This window comes from Schistocerca gregaria, chromosome 10 (assembly GCF_023897955.1).
Source record: "Schistocerca gregaria isolate iqSchGreg1 chromosome 10, iqSchGreg1.2, whole genome shotgun sequence".
Lineage (NCBI taxonomy): Eukaryota > Metazoa > Arthropoda > Insecta > Orthoptera > Acrididae > Schistocerca > Schistocerca gregaria.
Window position 1 is genome coordinate 130,066,077 of NC_064929.1, and position 20,590 is coordinate 130,086,666.

Consider the following 20,590-nt stretch of genomic DNA (forward strand, 5'->3'; position numbering starts at 1 on the left):
CACTGGCAAGCAGTCCTTATATCAGCGGAAAATTGTATACAATTTACTGCTTCCCATTTATTTCAGATGCATTCGCTCATCCAGTTAATAAGTTATCTCTTTGTCAATACACATGTTGTGCAGGAATAGTAAAAACGGATAGTTCAGAAACCTCAGAAGAAGTGGGACCATAGGTCACTGGCTAACAAAGTATGAAAAAAGTCGAAATATACCAAGAAGAATTAAAACACTGAAGCTTTTCGATGTTAAAAACAATAATGTCCCAAATGGTGTATGTGTTTTCACTGTGTTCCAAATAATGCTTCCTTATATTCCCTCTCATCTATTGTTAACTTCTACGAGAGAGAGAGAGAGAGAGAGAGAGAGAGAGAGAGAGAGAGAGAGAGAGAGAGAGAGAGAGAGATAGTTCTGGCAAAATGTAAATAATTTAAGAATAAAGAAGATCATGCACCAAATAGAAGAGGCACTGAGTCACTAACAAAAAATACAAATGAATGTAAACTTTGCTAGCTTTAGGAAGAAGTCTGTTGGAGGCTAGAGAAAACACACACACACACACACACACACACACACACGCATTTCTGTCTTCCATAGGAATATGACCCTCTGCGGCGAGACTTTTGGAGTGGGAGTGGCATTGGGATGGACTGATACAATGTGGAGATTGTTTGGGCAATGGAATACCACTTCAAGGAGCTTGGGAAGAATCTCATGTAATGTGATCCTGATTTCAGCAAGAAGATAGATAACTGAAGCCCTGGCACAGGATAGGGTTCAGTTGCTCCAGCCTAGGGTGATACTGGGTGACACGGGGGAGGGGCATTCCTTTGCAGCTGATTCCTGGAGGTGGTGGGAGAATTAAGTGTGTGAGAGGATATGGCATCTCTCCTCTGCATCTGTGGACTAGATTTGAATGAGTAGTGCCTGTCAGTGAAGCCCTTTGGAAGACCTTCAAGGTAAAGGGGCAAGGAAGGTCTTGTCAGTGCAGATACAATGTCCACAGAGCACCAAGCTATATGTGAGCAAATATTTTGATGTGGAAAATGTTGCCAATTTGCAGGTACTGTTGACAGTTAGTGGGCTGGATACACACAGATGTTTGGATGGGGGCATCAGAGAGGTGGAGTTCAACATCCAGAGCGGAGGCGGCGGCGTAGGTGAAGCAAGTGGGAGAGAAGGTGTCGAGACTACGGAGGTACGAGGACAGAATGTCTCGGCCTCACATCCTATCATGATGATACCGTAAATGAACCTCAATGAGACCCAGGGTTTGGGGCTTTGGGAGGCTAGGATGATTTCCCCTAGATGGCCCATAAACAGGTTAGCCTACAGGGGCACAGTATGGGTGCCTCCCCAGACCGTGATTTGTTTACAGATCTTCCCCCAAGTGAGTAATGTGTGTGTGTGAGCCATAATGATGTCAGGAAAGGTAGTGTCGAATAGAGGGAAGACCAAGGGCACGAGAGATGTTGGCGTATAGGCAGGAGGAATCAACAGTTTGTTGGTCACAGAGTAATCTTCTATACCCTCCCAAAATACGCCCCCCCCCCCCCCCCACACACACAGTTCAAGTTAAATCATGATATCTTCACGATCTGGACTCGGTCAAGACAAGCTATCCTCATTCCTTCACACCTTAAACACCACCTCTCCCACCTGTTTCACCTGCTCCTCCTCAACAGAGCATGTCACCAACCTGGATGTTAACCACTTCTCTGATGGCTCCAACTATACCTCTGTCCATAATAATCTCACTGGTCTAACTCAAAATCACTCCCACTTCCAATCCCTTGTCACAGGAATCACATCCCTATGGCAGACCCAGGTGCAAAACCTGCCTAATCCACCCACCTACTCCAGTCCTCTCACAAAATGCTATTCTACCAGAGATAAGACCACATCTGAAAGCAGCCATGCCATAACAACTACACAACAATTTTGCACAGCATTTTATCAGGAATGACCACCAATCGCGTATCTACAAGAATGAATGGCCACCACCAATACTATAGCTGATGACAGAGTTGACCACCCAACAGCACAACACTGCCGACCACAATGTGTTCGAGTTCAGTGGCTGCTTCACAATCCGGATCATGCAGATCCTTCCCTCCACCACCAGCTTTTTTGAACTAAGCAGACAGGAGTTAGCCTTACAACATATCCTTTGCTCCTGTAACCCTCCTGGCCACAACTCTCGTTCAACCCACTGTCTCCACACCCTTCACCCAATAGTTTCCCTCCCCTGTCCTATCCTCACATATTGTCACCATCGTGTGCCACTCCCCTCAAGATCTGGGATGTGTGCACCACATTCCTAGCCTGTGCAACTGCTGTGTCTCACTCCCACATCCCTAGCCAGCAAACGGCTGCCTCCATCAGAGGTGCTTACTACTCACCCCATCTCCTATTCTCTCTCTCACCTCTCTCACCCTTTACCCACTCAGCTCAACATGACATTCCATCTTACAGTGTGTTTAAAATTAGTTGCAACATTTTGACTGTTCATTACGGATCGAGTGGAGGAAATCTTAGATGCTAGCGTGTGCTGGGCGCCCTCAGCAGGCGACTATAACGCCAGGCCTGCTCTGTGCGTAACGTGTCAGCCGCCCGAGCTGGCCAATCTGCAATCTTTCTCAAACGATTTTAGACAAACTATACAGTAATAAACTCTGAGTCTCGTACACCTTATAACTTCATTCATCAGCTTCATGATGAACTACCTATTATTTTGTTAATGATCATACTTATTGTGAAACTTCAGTATTAGCTAAACTACTGTGAGAAATTCTTAAGGGTTGTAGTGGAAAATAGAGATAGCTATGAATTTGCATTTGGTATGCGCGAGGTCACATGTTGCTGCATATAAAATTTAGATAACATATTGAATTATTCATTAAACCTCGAAGGATATCTCTATCTCCAATGTCCAGAAAAATGGAATGTGTGTAAAGGTCTCCGTAACAAATACACACGCCAGTGAAAAGGCCAGAATGAAATATTCATAAATCCCTCGTACCTCATAAATGGTCTAAGATATTGAAACAAGATTTTGGCGAATGACAACACGCAAAGAGTAGAGTATTTTGCCATTTGATTAATATGCAAAACACTGCGCTATTCAAGCAACAACAGATGTCTTTAAATAAGTAACGCAATTGTCAAGGACCATCAGTAGCCTTTGAAACAAAAATTGCTGTGGGTTTTGCAACAATGTAAATGAAGAAGATGCATATTTATTTTTATACTGAGAATGGGCTGCTTCATAACTGATTATATGTCTCTTCCTCCGTTCCAAGTTTAATAATAAGCTGTTTTAGAATTTTATCACTATTTCAACTGCAATAGAATGTTACTGAGACGTATATCTGTAAACTCTGTTCTGCTGTGTTTAGGCAAAAGCAGTAGTTGTGAACACAGCAACAAGAAAAGTGACGTATTACTCAAAACTCGACACAGTCCCTTGTGAATCCATATCTCCTCAACTACATTCTTGGTATGGCTGACAGCTTGACACCAGTCCTGTGATGTAACATTTGCAATGAATTCTTTTGTCAGCATTTCAACCTTACTGAGCCTAAATTTCTTGTTTATTTTTTTGCGTCATTGCGTTTCACCTAGCCTCATATATACTCAGTCGGATTTAGATGAGCATAATATGGACGAAACCTGATAAACTATGTCCTTTAGCTTTAGCCAGTTTGTCGAACTGGAGCTTTTGGCTTGTACAGTACTACAAGTTTCATTAACTTCGCCTTACACAAGCTAGATTCAACTTTATCCAATCAAACATTTCTTTGTACCCAGAGAAAAATAGCCACTTTCCTCTGCTGCATTGTTGGAACTTTATCCATCACAACCAATTGGTATTCTGCCATGTCATTGCTTTGTCAGATTTGGATGAATATTTTGCATCAGAACTTCATCTTCACAGCCGATGATCGTGTTCTTGGATGACCACTTTTATTACGAATCTCATCCTCAGACATGCTGCACTATTATTAAAATGCAGCGCCAACACCAAACACTCGTTCACAATACCTCACAACTGTAGAATACTTCAACAGCAGAAAATATAACTTCCTTTTAGAGCTAATGAAAAACTGCGACATCATGAGATACTGTTTACCCATGGCGTGACAACAGGGGTGCTTTACCACGCAAACTGCTGGCGGCGCGGTAGAGAAAGGCGACATTTGACATTTTTCATTGTTTTTAGTGTTTCTGCAGCTACACCTGTAAATTTTTCTAGTAGCTATTGCTTTTTGCTTCATGCTAACTCATTGCACATAGTGTTGCTGGAACTAACTAAAAATGCTAGTATAAGGGCACACAATTTTTATCATCAATATTATTACATACACTAAAATGTCAACTGATCAATAACTTCACTTACACAAAAATTAAAATCGCATCCCAGAGATACAAGAACGCCGGCAGTGGGCCAAATGCTTCGTGAATATAAGCATAATCGCCACCAGACTTGGGGATAGATGTCCCGAGTTCTGCGTAGCAGAGAGCTCCGATCATTGACAGGAGACCACACAGGGTCCAGACGATCAGCGAGCCACCAACAGAGCCCATGTCCTGGATCACACCCTTTGGGGAGATGAATATCCCTGCACAGAATGCCATACACAGACTATTATTGGAGACTTGAACCTTTACAGACTAGACTGATACAATAACAGCATATTTATAGTGTTAAAATTCCTAAACAAATGGAAACATTGTACACAGTGAGCAAAGAAACTAATACAAGTTAGAAACCATTTCACAACATGTAGCATGTATTAAATGGAAGATGAAAACCTGAAAATAGTACTGAGTATTTACTATTTCATAGAAAACCGAACTTCACAGATGGACAGTTAGTGGAAAGAAATGTACAAAGATTTTTTTACTGTTGTAGACAAGCTTCAAAGCATATTTCAGTGAGAATTATGTTCTGTGTGTGTGTGTGTGTGTGTGTGTGTGTGTGTGTGTGTGTGTGTGTGTGTGTGTGTGAGTGAGTGAGTGAGAGAGAGAGAGAGAGAGAGAGAGAGAGAGAGAGAGAGAGAGAGAGATGATGTTCAAGAACAGAAGCAGTCACTACTTCCCTACTTTTTTCAATGTTAGTATAGGGAAATACTGCCACCAGGCATAGTAAATGTTTGCATTTTTACGAGCGCTTGGCATAGAGGGAGTAGAGAGTACGCTGGCTATTATTTAAACACATATGGTGTGGTAGTGGAACATACAATGGTAATGGTGGGGGCTCCAGCCTAAACTACCACTGCGCAGCACTGGAGGTGTGGTCTGGAAGGTGAAGCTTACACACACTCGCTTAACTTTGAAGCTACAGCTAGCAAGTCTGCAAATTATTGTATTAACACGTAGTGTCAGTGCAACCAATAATTAGACAAATGTACAGATTCATTGTCAACAGTCTCTCACTAGGGTACCAAAAAGAAAGTCTCACGTCCGACTGTGTGCTGACAGAACTGAACCTAGTAAAAAAAAAGGTTAAAAATGTAGCTTAGAAGACAATTTTCCTTAACAATACTAAACAAAACACATTTCATATGGGAACTGTGTGTCAGTCCTCTGACAACATGTTTCACAATATTATCTACAAATAAAATTTTACTCTACTTCCTCTGTGTCCTTCCGAAATATTGAAGCCTTAGGAAGTACAGTGTGCTTATAATTAAACTTTCACTATTTCAGGCAGTGCACATAAAAAACTATTTCCTGTGTGGATACCTGGCTTTACAGGAATGATGCTCAGACTGCACATCGCAGGTTTTGCGTTGTCTGTAGTGTTAGTGTCACGACCTGCCTTTAGATGCTGGCACCGGTGAGGCAATCACTTTATTTGTGAGTGAAACAGGAGGGAACTGACAAGTACTGGTATAGGGTACCATTCGCCACACGCTATACGGTGGCTTGCGGATTATCTATGTAGATGTAGTTATACGTGGCATAAAAGAATGTGATGAGCACAATATGTAATGGTCGACATAACAAATGTGCTCGATAATGGCCAATTGCCAAAATTAGATAATAGCACGATTTTAATAAATCACAATACAGCCTACAACAGACAATGTGTTCTTTTAGTAATTTACTAAACACTTCTCTTGGGTTACAAAATTCTCAGTGTTCAAAAGTACAGTTCCACCTAAGACACTATTAGCACACAAGCCATAACTAGTCTATTTCGTCTTCTCGATCAGAGGTCAGAAACTGGAGAGAACGTTCCTCTGCTTGGTTGTATCTCCGCCACATCGATGGCACTGAGCGAGAGTGTAGCTCCGATGCCGCCTGTCGTTTGGGAGGTCTTAATGCAATCTGCACTGAGAAACATCTGTGGTAGTGACACGAGTTGCCGACTTTGGTACTGAACCTCAATCTTTGGGTGGTATCACACATTTCGTGAACAAACAGTGACTCCACTTAGACTATCAGATGATGATAATAATAGTTGGTTTGTGGGGCACTCAACTGCGCGGTTATCAGCATCCGTACTAATTCCCAACCTTTGCTCAGTCCAATCTCGCCACTTTCGTGAATGATGCTGAAACGATGAGGACACGACAAACACCCAGTCATCTCGAGGCAGGTGAAAACCCCAACCTCGCTGGGAATTGAACCCGGGACTCCGTGCTCGGGAAGCGAGAACGTGACCGCGAGACCAGGAGCTGCGGACTCCACTTAGACTATCAGACTTCCTTAAGTTTTCCCTGACATTTTCAGTAAATCCAATTTCACTGAGAATACATTATTTCCCAGGTGTTGTTGACAAGTTTCCACACCATTTAAATATTCCTACTGGCAGTACTCAGAGAATCTCACCTGCTGAAGATGAGTGCGGTCTGCTCCCAATTTAAAAATTACCTGCAGTGATAACAGAGATATGATTGTTGAAAATATGACCTTACCCGAACCAAAAATGATTCCCAGGATGATGGCGACTCCCTCGAGGAGCCCCAGCTGCTTCTTGAGGTGGACGTTTTCGTGGACTTCCGGTTTCTGCCCACCGACAGGTGTCGTGGCACCCACCTCCACGGGGGAGTTCAGCATCGGCGTGGTAGTCATCTTCCCTCACTGGATGCGTTTTCTGCACACAATTTTAAACATTTATGTAACTTTTGTAGACATGTAGTGTTACAAAGCAATTATCCCGAGTGCACCATTACACAGAAATGCAACATGGACAGTGCATACAAGAAATGTGCTGCTACAGAAGAGTGCTGATGATACGGTGGATATATCAGACAAATAATGAAGAGGTCTGTATTTGCCACTTTGTTGTTAGAGAGCATCTGTAAACTGACTAAATTTACCTACTAAATTTATCAACAATGTAGAAAAAGACAAATGGTACTTACTGTCAGGAAGACATGGTAAGTTGCAGACAAGTACAATTAAAAGACACTTACATAAATGTTTCAGCCACAATCTTCACCAGCAAAGGAGAAACACCACCATTCATATACACAAGCAAAAGCAACGCATGCATACATGACTGCCAACTCCAGCATCTTGGGCCCAAGATGCTGGAGTCACCGAGTACAATAAAATTAATAGCGCCATCTATCACTTCTTTGGTGTATTACGAATCTAACAGTGCCATCTATCGGTTCTTTGGTGTACTACAGTGTGATGATTAAATATGAGAAGTACTTAGCTGAACAGAGTATTTCAGACAAAATTTTTATTGCGATATCTTATTTCTGTGATCCGATTTTTATGAAATATACCCTATATGTTGCCCCAAGCTACACTACAGTTAGCTGCAAAAACCTCACGAAAATTCATTGAGTAGTTTTGGAAATTAGAGTGTTCAAACAGAGAGACAGAGACAATGGCTTTACATTTTTATTATTAATAGATGAGAATAATATATCAGCTAGAGAGTAATAATGGGCCGCCCACCCTCTCGAAATTTTGGCTGTGGTGAGTGACTATATATATTGTAGCCCAAAAACAAGGTTCAATCGGAAAATGGTAATATGATTGTGAGTTGATAAAGTCAAAGGATGTGAATGCAAAAAAAAGTTGTGGTAACAGAATGACGTGTAGTGTAGCCTAATGAACGAGCAACCATCTATATCTGCATGGATATTTTGCAAACCACACTTAAGTGGCTGCAGAGTGTCCATCGGACCACCTTCACAATAATTCTCTATTAATGCGCTCTGAAAAAGTGCGCGGATAAAACGAACACCTATATCTTTCCGCGCAAGCTCTGAATTCCCTTATTTTATTGTGATGATCGTTTCACCCTATGTTGGAGTCAACAAAAAAATTTAGCATTTGCAGGAGAAAGTTGTTGATTTTAACTTTGTGAGAAGATCCTGCTGCAAAAAGAAACGCCTTTGTTTTAATGATGTCCATCCCATATCCTACATCATGTCTGTGACATACTGTTCTATTTCTCAATAATACAAAACATGCTGCTCTTCTTTGAAGTTTCCTGATTTACGCTGTTAATCCTATCTGGTAATGATTCCACACCACACAGCAGTACTCCAAAAGAGGACGGACAAGTGTAGTTTAGGCAATATCTTTCGTAGCTCTGTTGCATCTTCTAAGTGTTCCGCCAATAAAATGGAGTCTTTGGTTTGTCTTCCCCACAACATTTTTCTGTGTGTTCTTTCCAATTTAAGTTGTTCGTAATTGTCATTCTTAGGTATTTAGCTGAATTTACAGCTTTTACATTTGACCGATTTATTGTGTAAGCAAAGTTTAATGGATACCTCTTAGCACTCATGTGGATAACTTCACACTTTTTTTAAAAATTTAGAGTCAACTGCCAATTACACATCATACAGGTATATTTTGAAATTGGTTCTGATCTTCTGATGACTTTACAAGACAAACAACAGCATCATCTGCAGAAACCTAAGACAGCTGCTCAGATTGTCTTCTAAATCATTTATACACATAATGGACTGTATAGCATTTACAACACTATTTTGGAGAACATCAGAAATCACTTCTGTTTTACTCAGTGACCTTCTGTCAGTTAGTACAAACTGTGACCTCTCTGAATGGAATTCATGAATCCAGTCTGACAATACCCCATAAGCAAGGAATCTGTCTACAACTCGCTTATGAAGCATAGTGTCAAAAGCATTCTGAAAATCTAGAAATACAGAATCAATTTCAAATCCATTGTCAATAGCACTCAACACTTCATATGAGTAAAGGGCTAGTTGTTTCACAAGAATGATGTTTTCTAAATCCATGTTGATGTTGAGTGTGTGTCAATTGACAGTTCTCTTCAAGACAATTGCTCAAACACACTGTACCCCGCTGCATATCAACGTTAATGATATGGCCCTGAAATTTAGTTGATTACTCCTACTACCTTTCTTGAATATTGGTGTGATCTGTGTCTTTGGGTACGGCTCTTTCGTTGAGTGAGCAGTTGTACATGGAGCCATTGCATCATCATACTCTGAAAGGAACCTAACTGATGTACAGTCTGGACCAGAGGACTTGCTTTTATTGAGTGATTTATGTTGCTTCACTTCTCCGAGAATAACTACTTCTAAGTTACTCATGTTGGCAGCTGTTCTTGATTCAAATACCAGAATATTTACTTCATCAAATGGTGAAGGAATTTCAGGAGGTTGTATTTAATACTCTGCTTTAGCAGCACAGTCAGCGTAGTATTTCCATTGCTATCGTACAGAGAAAGCATTGATTGTGTGTCGTCGCTAGCATAATTCACATATAAACAGAATCTCCCTGGAGTTTATGCTAGGTTTTGAGACAAAAGTTTTGTTGTGGAAACTATTAGAAGCATCTCACATTGCACATCTCAGTTCCGGCGAGATCGTGCACCAGCACTCTCACCTGAAGATGGCGGCCAGTTGGACCGCGGAAATATTGTGTCATGAAGACGTTATGATCCGGCTGCATACCTGAGAAGAATATCATCATCTCACATTGAAGACCGCACTAAATTTTGAGCTTCTATAAAAGATCACCAACTGGGGATTTTACATTCGTTTAAATTTTGCATGCTTTCTTCACTGTTTCTACAACAGTGTTCTGACCTGTTGTGCATATTACGGGGTATCAGATCCATCGTTTGTTACTTTATTTAGAATAAATCTCTCAACTGCTAAGACTTATATTTCTTTGAACTTAAGCCACATTTGGTCTACTTTTAAGGGTACATTCTTAATTTGTTAGGAGTGGAGGTTGTCTCTCAGGAAGGCATCAAGTAAATTTTTATCTGCTGTTTTGAATAAATAATTTTTTTGTTCATTCTTGGTGGGTTGGGAGCCACGGTATTCAGCCTCGCTACGATAACCTGCGTTCACTAATCCTCTTATCTGTTTTCATGCTTGTGATTAGCTCAGGATTATTTGTTGCTAAGAGATCAAGTGTTTTCACAACTGTTTACTATTCAAGTGGGCTCATGAACTACCTGCATGAAATAACTTTTAGAGAATGTGTTTAGAACAATTTCCAATGATGCTTTATGTGTACCTCCAGATTTAAACATGAATTTTCACTGTCATATCGGGGGTAAATTGAAGCCACCACCAACTATGACTGTACGAGTTGTGTATGTATCCAAAGTTAGACAAATTGTTTTTTTTTTATTTATTTACCTTTCAGCAATTGTGACATCTAAGTTGGGAGGTTGGTAAAAGGAGCCAATTATTATTTTATTCCAATTGCCAAGAATGAACTCTACCCACAGGAATTATCTATTTCAATTTCACTATAAGACAAACCACTTCTAAAAGCAACAGCACACCACCATCAGCTGTATTTAGCCTATCCTTTCTGATCATCATTAGGTCCTTCGCAAAAATTTTGGCTGAAATTATCCCCGGCTTTAGCCCGCTTTCAGTGCCTAAAAATACTGGAATATCAGTGCTTTCTATTAACACTTGGACCTCTGGTACTTTCCCAACACAGCTAACACAATTTACAGCTATTATACCAATGGTTCCTAGGCCAATGTATTCAACCTCCACTCTTTGAGACTGAAGCCCTTTTTGTGTTTTCCCAAGACCTTCTAACCTTAAAAAACATCCAATGCACACTACAGTCTCTGCTATCTGTGTAGCTGCCTCCTGCGTGTAATGGACTCCTGACCTATTTAGCAGAACCTGAAATCCCACCACCCTATGACCCAAGTTGAGGAATCTACAGCCTACAATATCACAACGATCACAGAACTGTCTGAGCCTCCGATCCAGGCCCTCCACTAGGCTCTGTCCACGATCGGTTCTGTGACCACATTGCAAATGGTGAACTTTGCTTTCATCTCGCACTTTTACTACATCTGATAGCCGCTCGAAACCAGGGAGAATCTCTTCTGATCCAAAGCGACACACATCATTTGTACTGATATGAGCCACCTCTACAGTTGACTGCATCTTGTGCTCTTCATGGTGTCTGGAAGGACCCACTCCTTGTCTGCAATGACTCCAACTGGTATGCATATGGAGTGCACAATGGCTTCCTTCCCCTTCTTGGGAGCCATATGTCTAAGAGGCCCATAACACACCTAACATTGACATTCCCAACAACCAGTAATCCCACCTTCTGTGACTATCCAGATCTTGCAGTTCGGGAGGTTTCCTCTGAAACAGGACTAGGGATTGTATCTGTCATAGGGACACTGTCAGCCAGAGACAATAGCTGGATCAGACTAACTGCAGCGGCCCCCGGCCACCCCGACAAGTTTTTCGCCAGCTGCCACATCTACCAAATGTGAGAGGGTCATCACCCTCAATGCAAGCAGTAACTGGGCTGCCCAGTTATGTGGACCAATCGGCAGACTTGCTGGTCGTGATAGACATCCGTCAGATCCTCAGGTCAATCCACAACAGTGATGCCCATCTACTGCAGCCTCGTGCTGTGTAACTGAAGCCAACACAGCCTGGAGTTCAGAGCGAAGTGACACCATTTCGGATCACATCCACACACATTAATCACAGTCCCTATCAATAATACAAACCATGGTAAACACCACAACACAGGCAAACAATGGACTACCAACACACTGCAGACATCTACTGTACACACTGATGGATATGCAACAACTGTGTCCAATAGATTAGATTAACATGCAGTGGTTCAAACACTAAACTACCAAAGCACACAGGTGAGACTAAATAATTTGCTCCTACTTAGGAACTTGCAAAAATATCTCAAAATTGGTTTACTTTCAGACACAAACAAGAACTCTAGAACTGTGTCTATTAAATTAACACGCAGACATTCAAAAACTGAGCTACCAAAGCACACAGATGATACTATGTAATTTGCTCCTGGTTAACAACTAGTAGGATGTCACAAAACCAGCTGCATACCTGATGTTGCTGTCGATGGGTATTTCGATGCACCATTATCTATTTATAGGGTAAATCAACCTCCTTTTTTTAGTGTTTACCCTGTCAAGTACAGGCTATGCAGTACTCAAGTTTTGGCAAATATATTTTATTTCTTTACAGACAGATGCCATTCCTGTCATCACTGTAACAGGGAAGTCTCGTGTGTCACCTCTCTCTGAATTGTGTAAGCTTTGTTTTGTGTGTGATGGTATTTTAACCCTTTGTGTACCATATAGTCTAAGATATAAAGTGTTGACCTACCTAAAGTACACACTAAGACTGGCCAGTGCCCAAGTCACAGTCATTAACAACACATTGCGTGGATTCAATGCAGGTCTACCTCACCTTCTCTGTATGGATTCAATACATCTCTACCTCACCTTCTATGTGAGGATTCGATCCATCTCTACCTCACCTTCTCAGGTCAGAAGCTAGCAGGCTATCCATTATGCTATTACATATATGTAATGGGCAAAATAATGTGAACAGTGGTAGGAATGGGATGGTTGTGTATGACGATCAACAATGCAGACGAGGCACATGTCGTGCTGGACTGTGGGTACTCAGTACGGAGCAGGCATTAGTGCAGATTGTTTATGAGTAGTGCACACTGCAAATTTGCATTCAGAGGCTGACGTCCACGTGCAATGAAAGACCTAACAGAGATCCAATGAGGACAGATTGTGGGGGGGCCAATTAGGTGGTACATCCGTAACCAAGACAGCCAACTTATTGAATGTTTCAAGAGCAACTGTTTCCAGTCATGACAGCCTACACAAAACATGGAAAGACATCATCGTGAACATGTAACAGTGGGCGTAAATCAAAACTAAATGACAGAGATCGTCGTACGCCAACACAAATTGTGTCAAAACAACACAAAACAACGGCGGCTAAAGTGACTGCAGAACTCAATGGCCATCTTTGAGACTGGTACTATCAACACTGTCTGCCAAGAACTCCATAAAGCAAACAGTCGTGGACGAGCTGCTGTACCGAACAATTAGCAACAACAACCAACGCAAAGAAGCATAAAACATGGTGTTGGGAGCGTAAATCCTGAACGGCCAATCAGTGGAAACACAGCATATGGCCTGATGACTCAATATTTTTGTTATTTCCAACAACAGGCTGGGTTTACGACTGGAGAATGCCAAAAGAAGCCTAGAATCCTCATTGCTTGATTCCAACGGTTAAGCATGAAGATAGAAGTGTGATGGTGTGGGCAGCCATAATGATTATGTGAACATTGATGATCAGTTTGACACGCTTCGAATGTTGTTCCCCAACAATGATGCCATATTTCAGGACAATAATGCACCCATTCACACAGCCAGGACAGTAAAATCATCATATGACAAGCAAGCAAATTAACTTTAGTGTCTTCCCTGGCCAGCACAGTCCCCAGACTTTAACATTATTGAACACTTGTGGGCGGTATTGGCGTACAGACTCCAGAGCAGATTTCCGCCTCCCTTGTCACTACAGGAGTTAGAAGAGGTTCTGATCAAAGAATGGCATAACATTCCACTGGAGACTATACAATCATTATATGCCAGTATTGCAAGAAGAATTGCAGCTGTGTTACAGGAAAATGAGGGTCCAACACCTTATTAATAAGCCAGAATATAAGTGTGTCAATCAGTTTTACTTTAAACTTTTTAATTGTACATTTGTGTATCCTTGTGATACATAGAATATTCCTTATTAGTTCAGAGATTTGTTTTCTGTTTTAATATTTGTCTGAGGTAATCCTCGGGCAATGTTTGGCAGTCGGGGTTTGGCAGTAGACGTGCCCGTGTCACAACAGGTGCTGCAAGGAGCTACTAATGCTAAGTCGATTGCTAAGGAACCCCCTATGTATTGCCCGCATAGGGATTGTGATGACAAGATTAATTACAGCACATGCAGAGCCATTTAAAGAATCATTCTCCCCATGATCCACACGTGAATTGAACGGGAAGTAGGCTTAATAACCTAAGTACAATGGGATGTACCACCTGCCATGCACTCTGCTATAGGTGGCAGAGAAAAGATGTAGGTGCACAATAAACTATAGCAGTCTTCAAAGAAAACTCGAGACAAGAAGGCATATAATAACGTCGAAACTATTATTTAATAAGAGTTACTGTTACTGTGAACTTAGCACACGCTCGAGACAGAGCTAACGATCATTCGTGACTTTCTAAAATTATTTTGAAGAAAAGATTACTACAAGATTAATTATTAAGTAATCTTTCACAAAGATAGTCGTGTGAAGAATTTAGGTTTTCATCATCACAGACTTTAAGTCCAGTTAGTACAATGGGGAATAGATACCTGACATAGCCAAGAATTCATCTCATAAGGATCAATGGGTTTTCAGCATCTTTGCAAACAGTATAAATTAACACTGAAGATACAGAATCAGTTGGCAAGATTACATATTGAGGCCACACAAAGGCAATGAGTACATTGACATTAAGAGTAAGAATAAGAAGAATAAAAACTAGCTGCAAGAAGAAAGGAAGAAGAGTGTTTAGTGTCCTGTCGACATCAATGTCATTATAGACGGGGCAGACACTCAAGAGTGTTTCAAGAATAGGATGCCAAATTGGCTCCACCCTTTTCAGAGCAACCGTTTCCATTTTATCATCGAACAATTTAGGGCAACTGTGGAAAACCTAAATCGGGATGGTTAGATGCAGCTTTCAACTGCTGTCCTCCTGAATCCAAGTCCAGTGTGCTTATCACTGCATCACCTCCCTCAGTAAAGTGCTACTAGTAAAATAAATACAGATTTTCAAACTAAAAAATCTGATGTATTCGAAGAGAAAAGTTTATGATCAGTATGTAATTAAGGGAACACAAACATTATGGCCTACAGTTTTTACTAGTATTCTAAAATTGAATAATTCAAAAAAAATTTCAAAGGTACTGGAATGAAATTATAACCAAATAATTAGTATATAGTGACCCACATGAAAAAATGTAAAAACTGTGGAATAATTAGGGGATGAATACTGATTTTTTCTTGCATAATGAATTACGTGTAATTTTCCTTTTAGGTACACTGTATTTCCACACAATTCAAAACAAAATGTCAAAACAAATTTTGTTGTTTTAATTATTAACTTGTTGACATAGTAAATCAAGAGTATTTGCCAATTTCTTGTTTAGTGTACTTTTAAAACATGTTTTTTAGAAGTAAATTTTTTTTCTCCTGATAATTTAAGAACATATGACATGCTCCACTTAAAATATTTAACACGCTGCTGAATAATGTGGTTCACTGTGTAGGCAAGCTTTATATTATCATTCATTCAAACTTTTGTTCTTGCAGCTTCAATTTCGGATGAGATAATGATAACTAAGTACGCAAAAATACTACTGACAGGAACTTTTAAACTTAAGATTTGCATGTAAATTGCTTCTCAATGACATGTCAAAATATTCCACCTCCATAACCTTCATTCTGAGTGTCCTCTTCTTCTTTAGTTTAGTTTCACTTCTTTTCTTTGTCGTTATAGCCTCCTCTGCCATGCTTTCAGCAGCTTTTTCAGCTTCAGTGACACACTGGCTGTCCACTCGTAGCAGCCCACTTTTCTTGTTGTCCCAGTTTTCTACATCTGCATCAATGCTCCACAAGCCTCCGTACACAGCGTGGGCGGAGGGTACTTTGTATCACTAGTAGTCATCTCCTTTCCTATTCCAATTACAAATAAAATGACTGAAAAATGCTGTCTATATGCCTTGAGATGTTTATATTTTCCCACCTCTGTGTTGCAAACGTTTTGAGTGAAATGCCCAGTCAATACGCTGTTGTTTTCACGTCAATTCTACCAACGTTGAGAGCTGTTTAGTTCTTGGGGTTTTGTAAAATTCCTGGATTCATGTCTTGTCACTGTGCAACCTATGAAAAGGATTGCAGAAGACTCCCAAATAAATTCCAAAGTACAGTGCAGTTTTAATACCAATATATTTCCAGGACTCTGGTGTCCGAGCCTGGTGAACTGTACCGGTTACATCACATGTACCCAAAGTTGACACCAAACGACACAGAGTTCACAACAATCAACAAACGAGTGATCCTACAACACATTTGTCGCAACCCTAGCCAAAAAACGAGTGCTCCAAGGCGCCTGCGTGACCTCTATTTATACTTTTGTTAACAATTACCTACAATGAAAATTACAATTTTATGTAAAGTCACAATTAAAAGTTAAACCGAATATGAGCTACACATTGCTAAAAATGTACAATCTTAGTGCTGAACAAGGTGAACCTATTTTCAACTTAGTTACGAGTTAATATAACATTTTCTGACTAATTATGTTACAGGTAACAATTACATTTCTAAATTTGTTTATAACAAATCAACTAGTGCCTGAATTTTAATGCTAACATATATTGGAGATTCAATTAACATACTTTATTTTTATGTTCTATTTAATTTGCTGTAGTAATTTTATACTGATAGGTTTACTGGTACATCCTGACCATGTGCTACATTTCTTTCGATTAGTTACAGTATTAATTTCACATTTATATTATGTTTCTCACTTAAGAACAATGTTAATCAGCAAAGCATCGTTTTCGAATTATATGTATACTGAAATAGTGGTTGTTTTTGTATGTAATTTAGCAACAGGTCACTTTACAATTGGACAGTTAGGACTGGTGTTTATCTTTAATGCTCTCCGAGGGGTTATGATAGGTAGCAATGAGATACAGTAATATTTCAGCCTCCATATGAGCCCTAATTTTTCGTGTCTTATCTTCACGGCCCTTTCATGTGATATATGTTGGCAGCAGTCAGCTTCTTTAAATTTTCCCAGTAGTGTTCCTTGAAAAGAATATCACCTTCCCTCTAGGCATTCCCATTTGAGTTCCCGAAACGTCTCTCTAACACTTACGTGCTGTTCAACATTACCATTCACAAATCTAGCAGCGCACTTCTGAATCGCTTCACTGTCCTCCTCCATTCCGACCTCGTACAGATCTCAAAGACTTGAGTAGTATTCAAGAATAGATTGCTTTCTTCTTTATTGATGAACCATACTTTCCCAAAATTTTCCCAATAAATCAAAGTCTACCATTCGCCTTTCCTACCACAGTTCGCACATGCTTTGCAGCATAACACTGAAATATTTAAACCATATGACTTTGTCAAGCAGGACACTAGTAATACTGTAACCAAACATTACAGGTTTGTTCTTCCTACTCATCTGAATTAACCTATTTTTCCCCCATTTAGGGCTATATGCCATTCACCACACTGACCAGAAATTTTGTCTAAGTCATCTTTTATCTTCCTACAGTCACTCAATGACAACACCTTACTGTACACCACTGCATCATTAGCAAACAACCACAGATTGATCTCCACTTTGTCCACCAAACTATTTATGTATTGGTTATTTTTAACTCTTTCAACAAAATTTTTAAAACTATTTATGTACATACATAACAACAGCAGTCCTATCACACTTCCCGGGGGCACTCCTGAGAATACCCTCATCTCTGATGAACACTCGTTAAGGACAACATACTATTACTTATAAAGCCTTCGAGCCATTCACATACATGTGAACTTATTCCATATGCTTGTTCCTTTGTTAACAGCCTACAATGGGGCACCGTGTCAAATGCTTTCCAGAGATCTAGAAATATGGAACCTGCCTGTTGCTCTTCACCCAAAAGTTCGCAGGCTATCGTGTGAGAAAATGGCAAGCTGAGTTTTGCATGAGCAATGCTTTCTAAAACCATGTTGATGCTGTCTGCTCACGGTCGTTAATCTGGTTATTACTCCATCATTAAAACATATTACGATGTCCATCATACCAATCTGAAATGCTGACAAGCAAACAAAAACAGTTTTTGGCAAGTACGAGGGGTGTTTGAAAAGTCCGTGCAAAGTTCCAGAGATGGCGCTACAAGCGCTTAATTGAGGTCATGTTTAGTTAGTAGCATCTCTGGAAAGAACGCACACAAAGTTTCATCCATATTGGTCTATTTCTTTATGTTTGGCATTTGTGTCAATCAAGAAAGTCGAGTGATTGTCAAGAAATGGACGAAAATAAATTTCGTGTGATGATTAAACATTTCTTTATGAAAGGCAAAAATGCCTCAGGAGACTAAAGAGAAGCTACATAAACATTACGGTGACTTTGCACCTTCGATTAGAGCAGTTTGTAGGCAGTTTCAAAATTTTCGGAGTGGCCATATGGGCACAAGTGGTGCTGAACGTTCTGGACACCCTGTGGAAGTTATGACTCCAGAAATCATTGATAAAATCCATGATATGTTGATGGATGACAGAAGAGTTAAGGTGCGTGAGATTGCTAGTGCTGTGGGCATCTTGAATGAACAGGTACATAATATTTTCCACAAATATTTGGACATGAGGAAGCTATCCAAAAGATGGGTTCTGTGATTGCTCATGATTGACCAAAAATGGAAGGTGTAAAGTGTTGCAAGGATGGCTTGCAGCTGTTCAGGAAGAATCTGCAGGACTTTAAAAGTCAATTCATCACTATGGATGAATCATGAATACACTACTGTACTCCTGAGACCAAACAAGAATCTAAACAATGGGTTACCAAGGGAGAATCTGCATCAAAAAAGGCAAAGAGTATTCCTTCAGCCAGAAATGTTATGGCAACTGTCTTTTAGGATTCGCAAGGGATAATCCTCATAAAATATTTGGAAAAGTGTAAAACTATTACAGGTGCATATTATTCATCGTTATTGAACCATTTGAAAACCAAGCTGCGAGAAAAACACCAGCGGTTGAACCGCGAAAAAGCCCTTTTCTATCAGAACAACGCACCAGCACACACCTCAGTAGTTGTTGTTGCAAAATTAATGGAAATAGGATTCCAACTCGTTTCACACACCCCCCCCCCCCCCCCCCCCCCCCTATTCTCCAGACTTGGCTCCCTCTGATTATTATTTGTTCCCCAATTTGAAGAAATGGCTGGCAGGACAAAGATTTTATTCAAACGAGGAGGTGATTGCAGCAACTAATAGCTATTTTGCAGGCTTGGACAATTCCTATTATTCGGAAGGGATCAACAAATCATAAGTGTTTGAAGTGTATAAGTATAAAAGGAGACTATGTTGAAAAACAAAAAAGGTTTACCCCAAACACGTAAGTAGTTTTTATTCTTGCACAGACTTTTCAAACGCCCCTTGTTTTCCCAAAAGCGATCTACTCAAACCGGCGCAAAGATCGCTTGCATTATTAAGTGCCTGCTCACACTACAGTCAGTATGTTCAAGGATGTTACACAAACCAGTTTCAATGGAAATAGTGGCACCAAAATTAAATAATGAGACATTGCAGGCAAGGTTTTGTGTTTGACAGTAGAGTGACAGCTAGGCATTCACACACCCCATCCACTTTAGAACAGCATTTAAACACAAAAATGATAATGTACTGTGCATACAGTATATACTTTTAGAATCAAAAACATGGTGTGAAACTATTAAAGGACTGGGAATTGCTCCATGGGCTATGATGAAAAGCAAGATGGAAATAACAGACAGGCAGAGAGAGAGAGAGAGAGAGAGAGAGAGAGAGAGAGAGAGAGAGAACAAATGGATCAGAGAACAGATATGAGTGAGATGTAATTATGGCTGTAATTAAAATAAAATGGAGGAGAGGGGGCTGGTAGTCAGGCCAGTGGTTTTGCTGGTGCTTCCACACACTGGTGGACCCACATGATGCCTCTTTCGTGTTCAACTTTGCACACGAGCATAAAGTGCCAACAGTGCAATCACGCACACCCATTTGCGCACGTGTAATCTTCTGGAAATGGAGGCCCTGTGTAAAGTGTACTGCTTCCCAGCTTTGGTGGAAATCTCTACAGTTTTTAGCAGAAGACAGGCAGTTAGGACCCGTGTGTGTTTTACAGTGCAATGCAGTTGAATTTATGCTGGGAAGTGATTTATGTCTGTCGAATCCAAAGGATACACACTTAAATTCGTAAATCATTACAAAGAATCATCATATGGAATGTTGTTTCTATGGAATAGAAATTTTAGATGTGGTGCTTTGAGCATCAAGTATTAGATAAGGAGCCTCCATTCATATTACTGCAAAGAACATTTTTTTGTCTTAGGGCACAAAGACAACTAGGCTCATACGTGCCTTATCTGAACTGTAGAACACAAAGACAAAGAGAGGAGTTAAAAACAACTACATGTTAATCCAAATCAACGGACGAGAAGAAAGCTAAAAACAGAGATATCAAG

The 20,590-nt window shown here is 40.3% G+C and overlaps 1 protein-coding gene across 1 annotated transcript in view; it reads right to left on the bottom strand.

Moving 5' to 3' along the window:
- LOC126293189 (Y+L amino acid transporter 2-like) overlaps positions 1 to 20,590 on the bottom strand; it is a 94,738-nt gene that overhangs the window by 49,178 nt on the left and 24,970 nt on the right. Inside the window, exons 2-3 of the mRNA XM_049986307.1 lie at positions 6,924 to 7,102; positions 4,397 to 4,619 (exon numbers count right to left, since the gene is read on the bottom strand). Coding sequence (XP_049842264.1) covers positions 4,397 to 4,619; positions 6,924 to 7,080 — 380 coding nt within the window. The 5' untranslated portion in view covers positions 7,081 to 7,102. The remainder of the gene's footprint in view (positions 1 to 4,396; positions 4,620 to 6,923; positions 7,103 to 20,590) is intronic.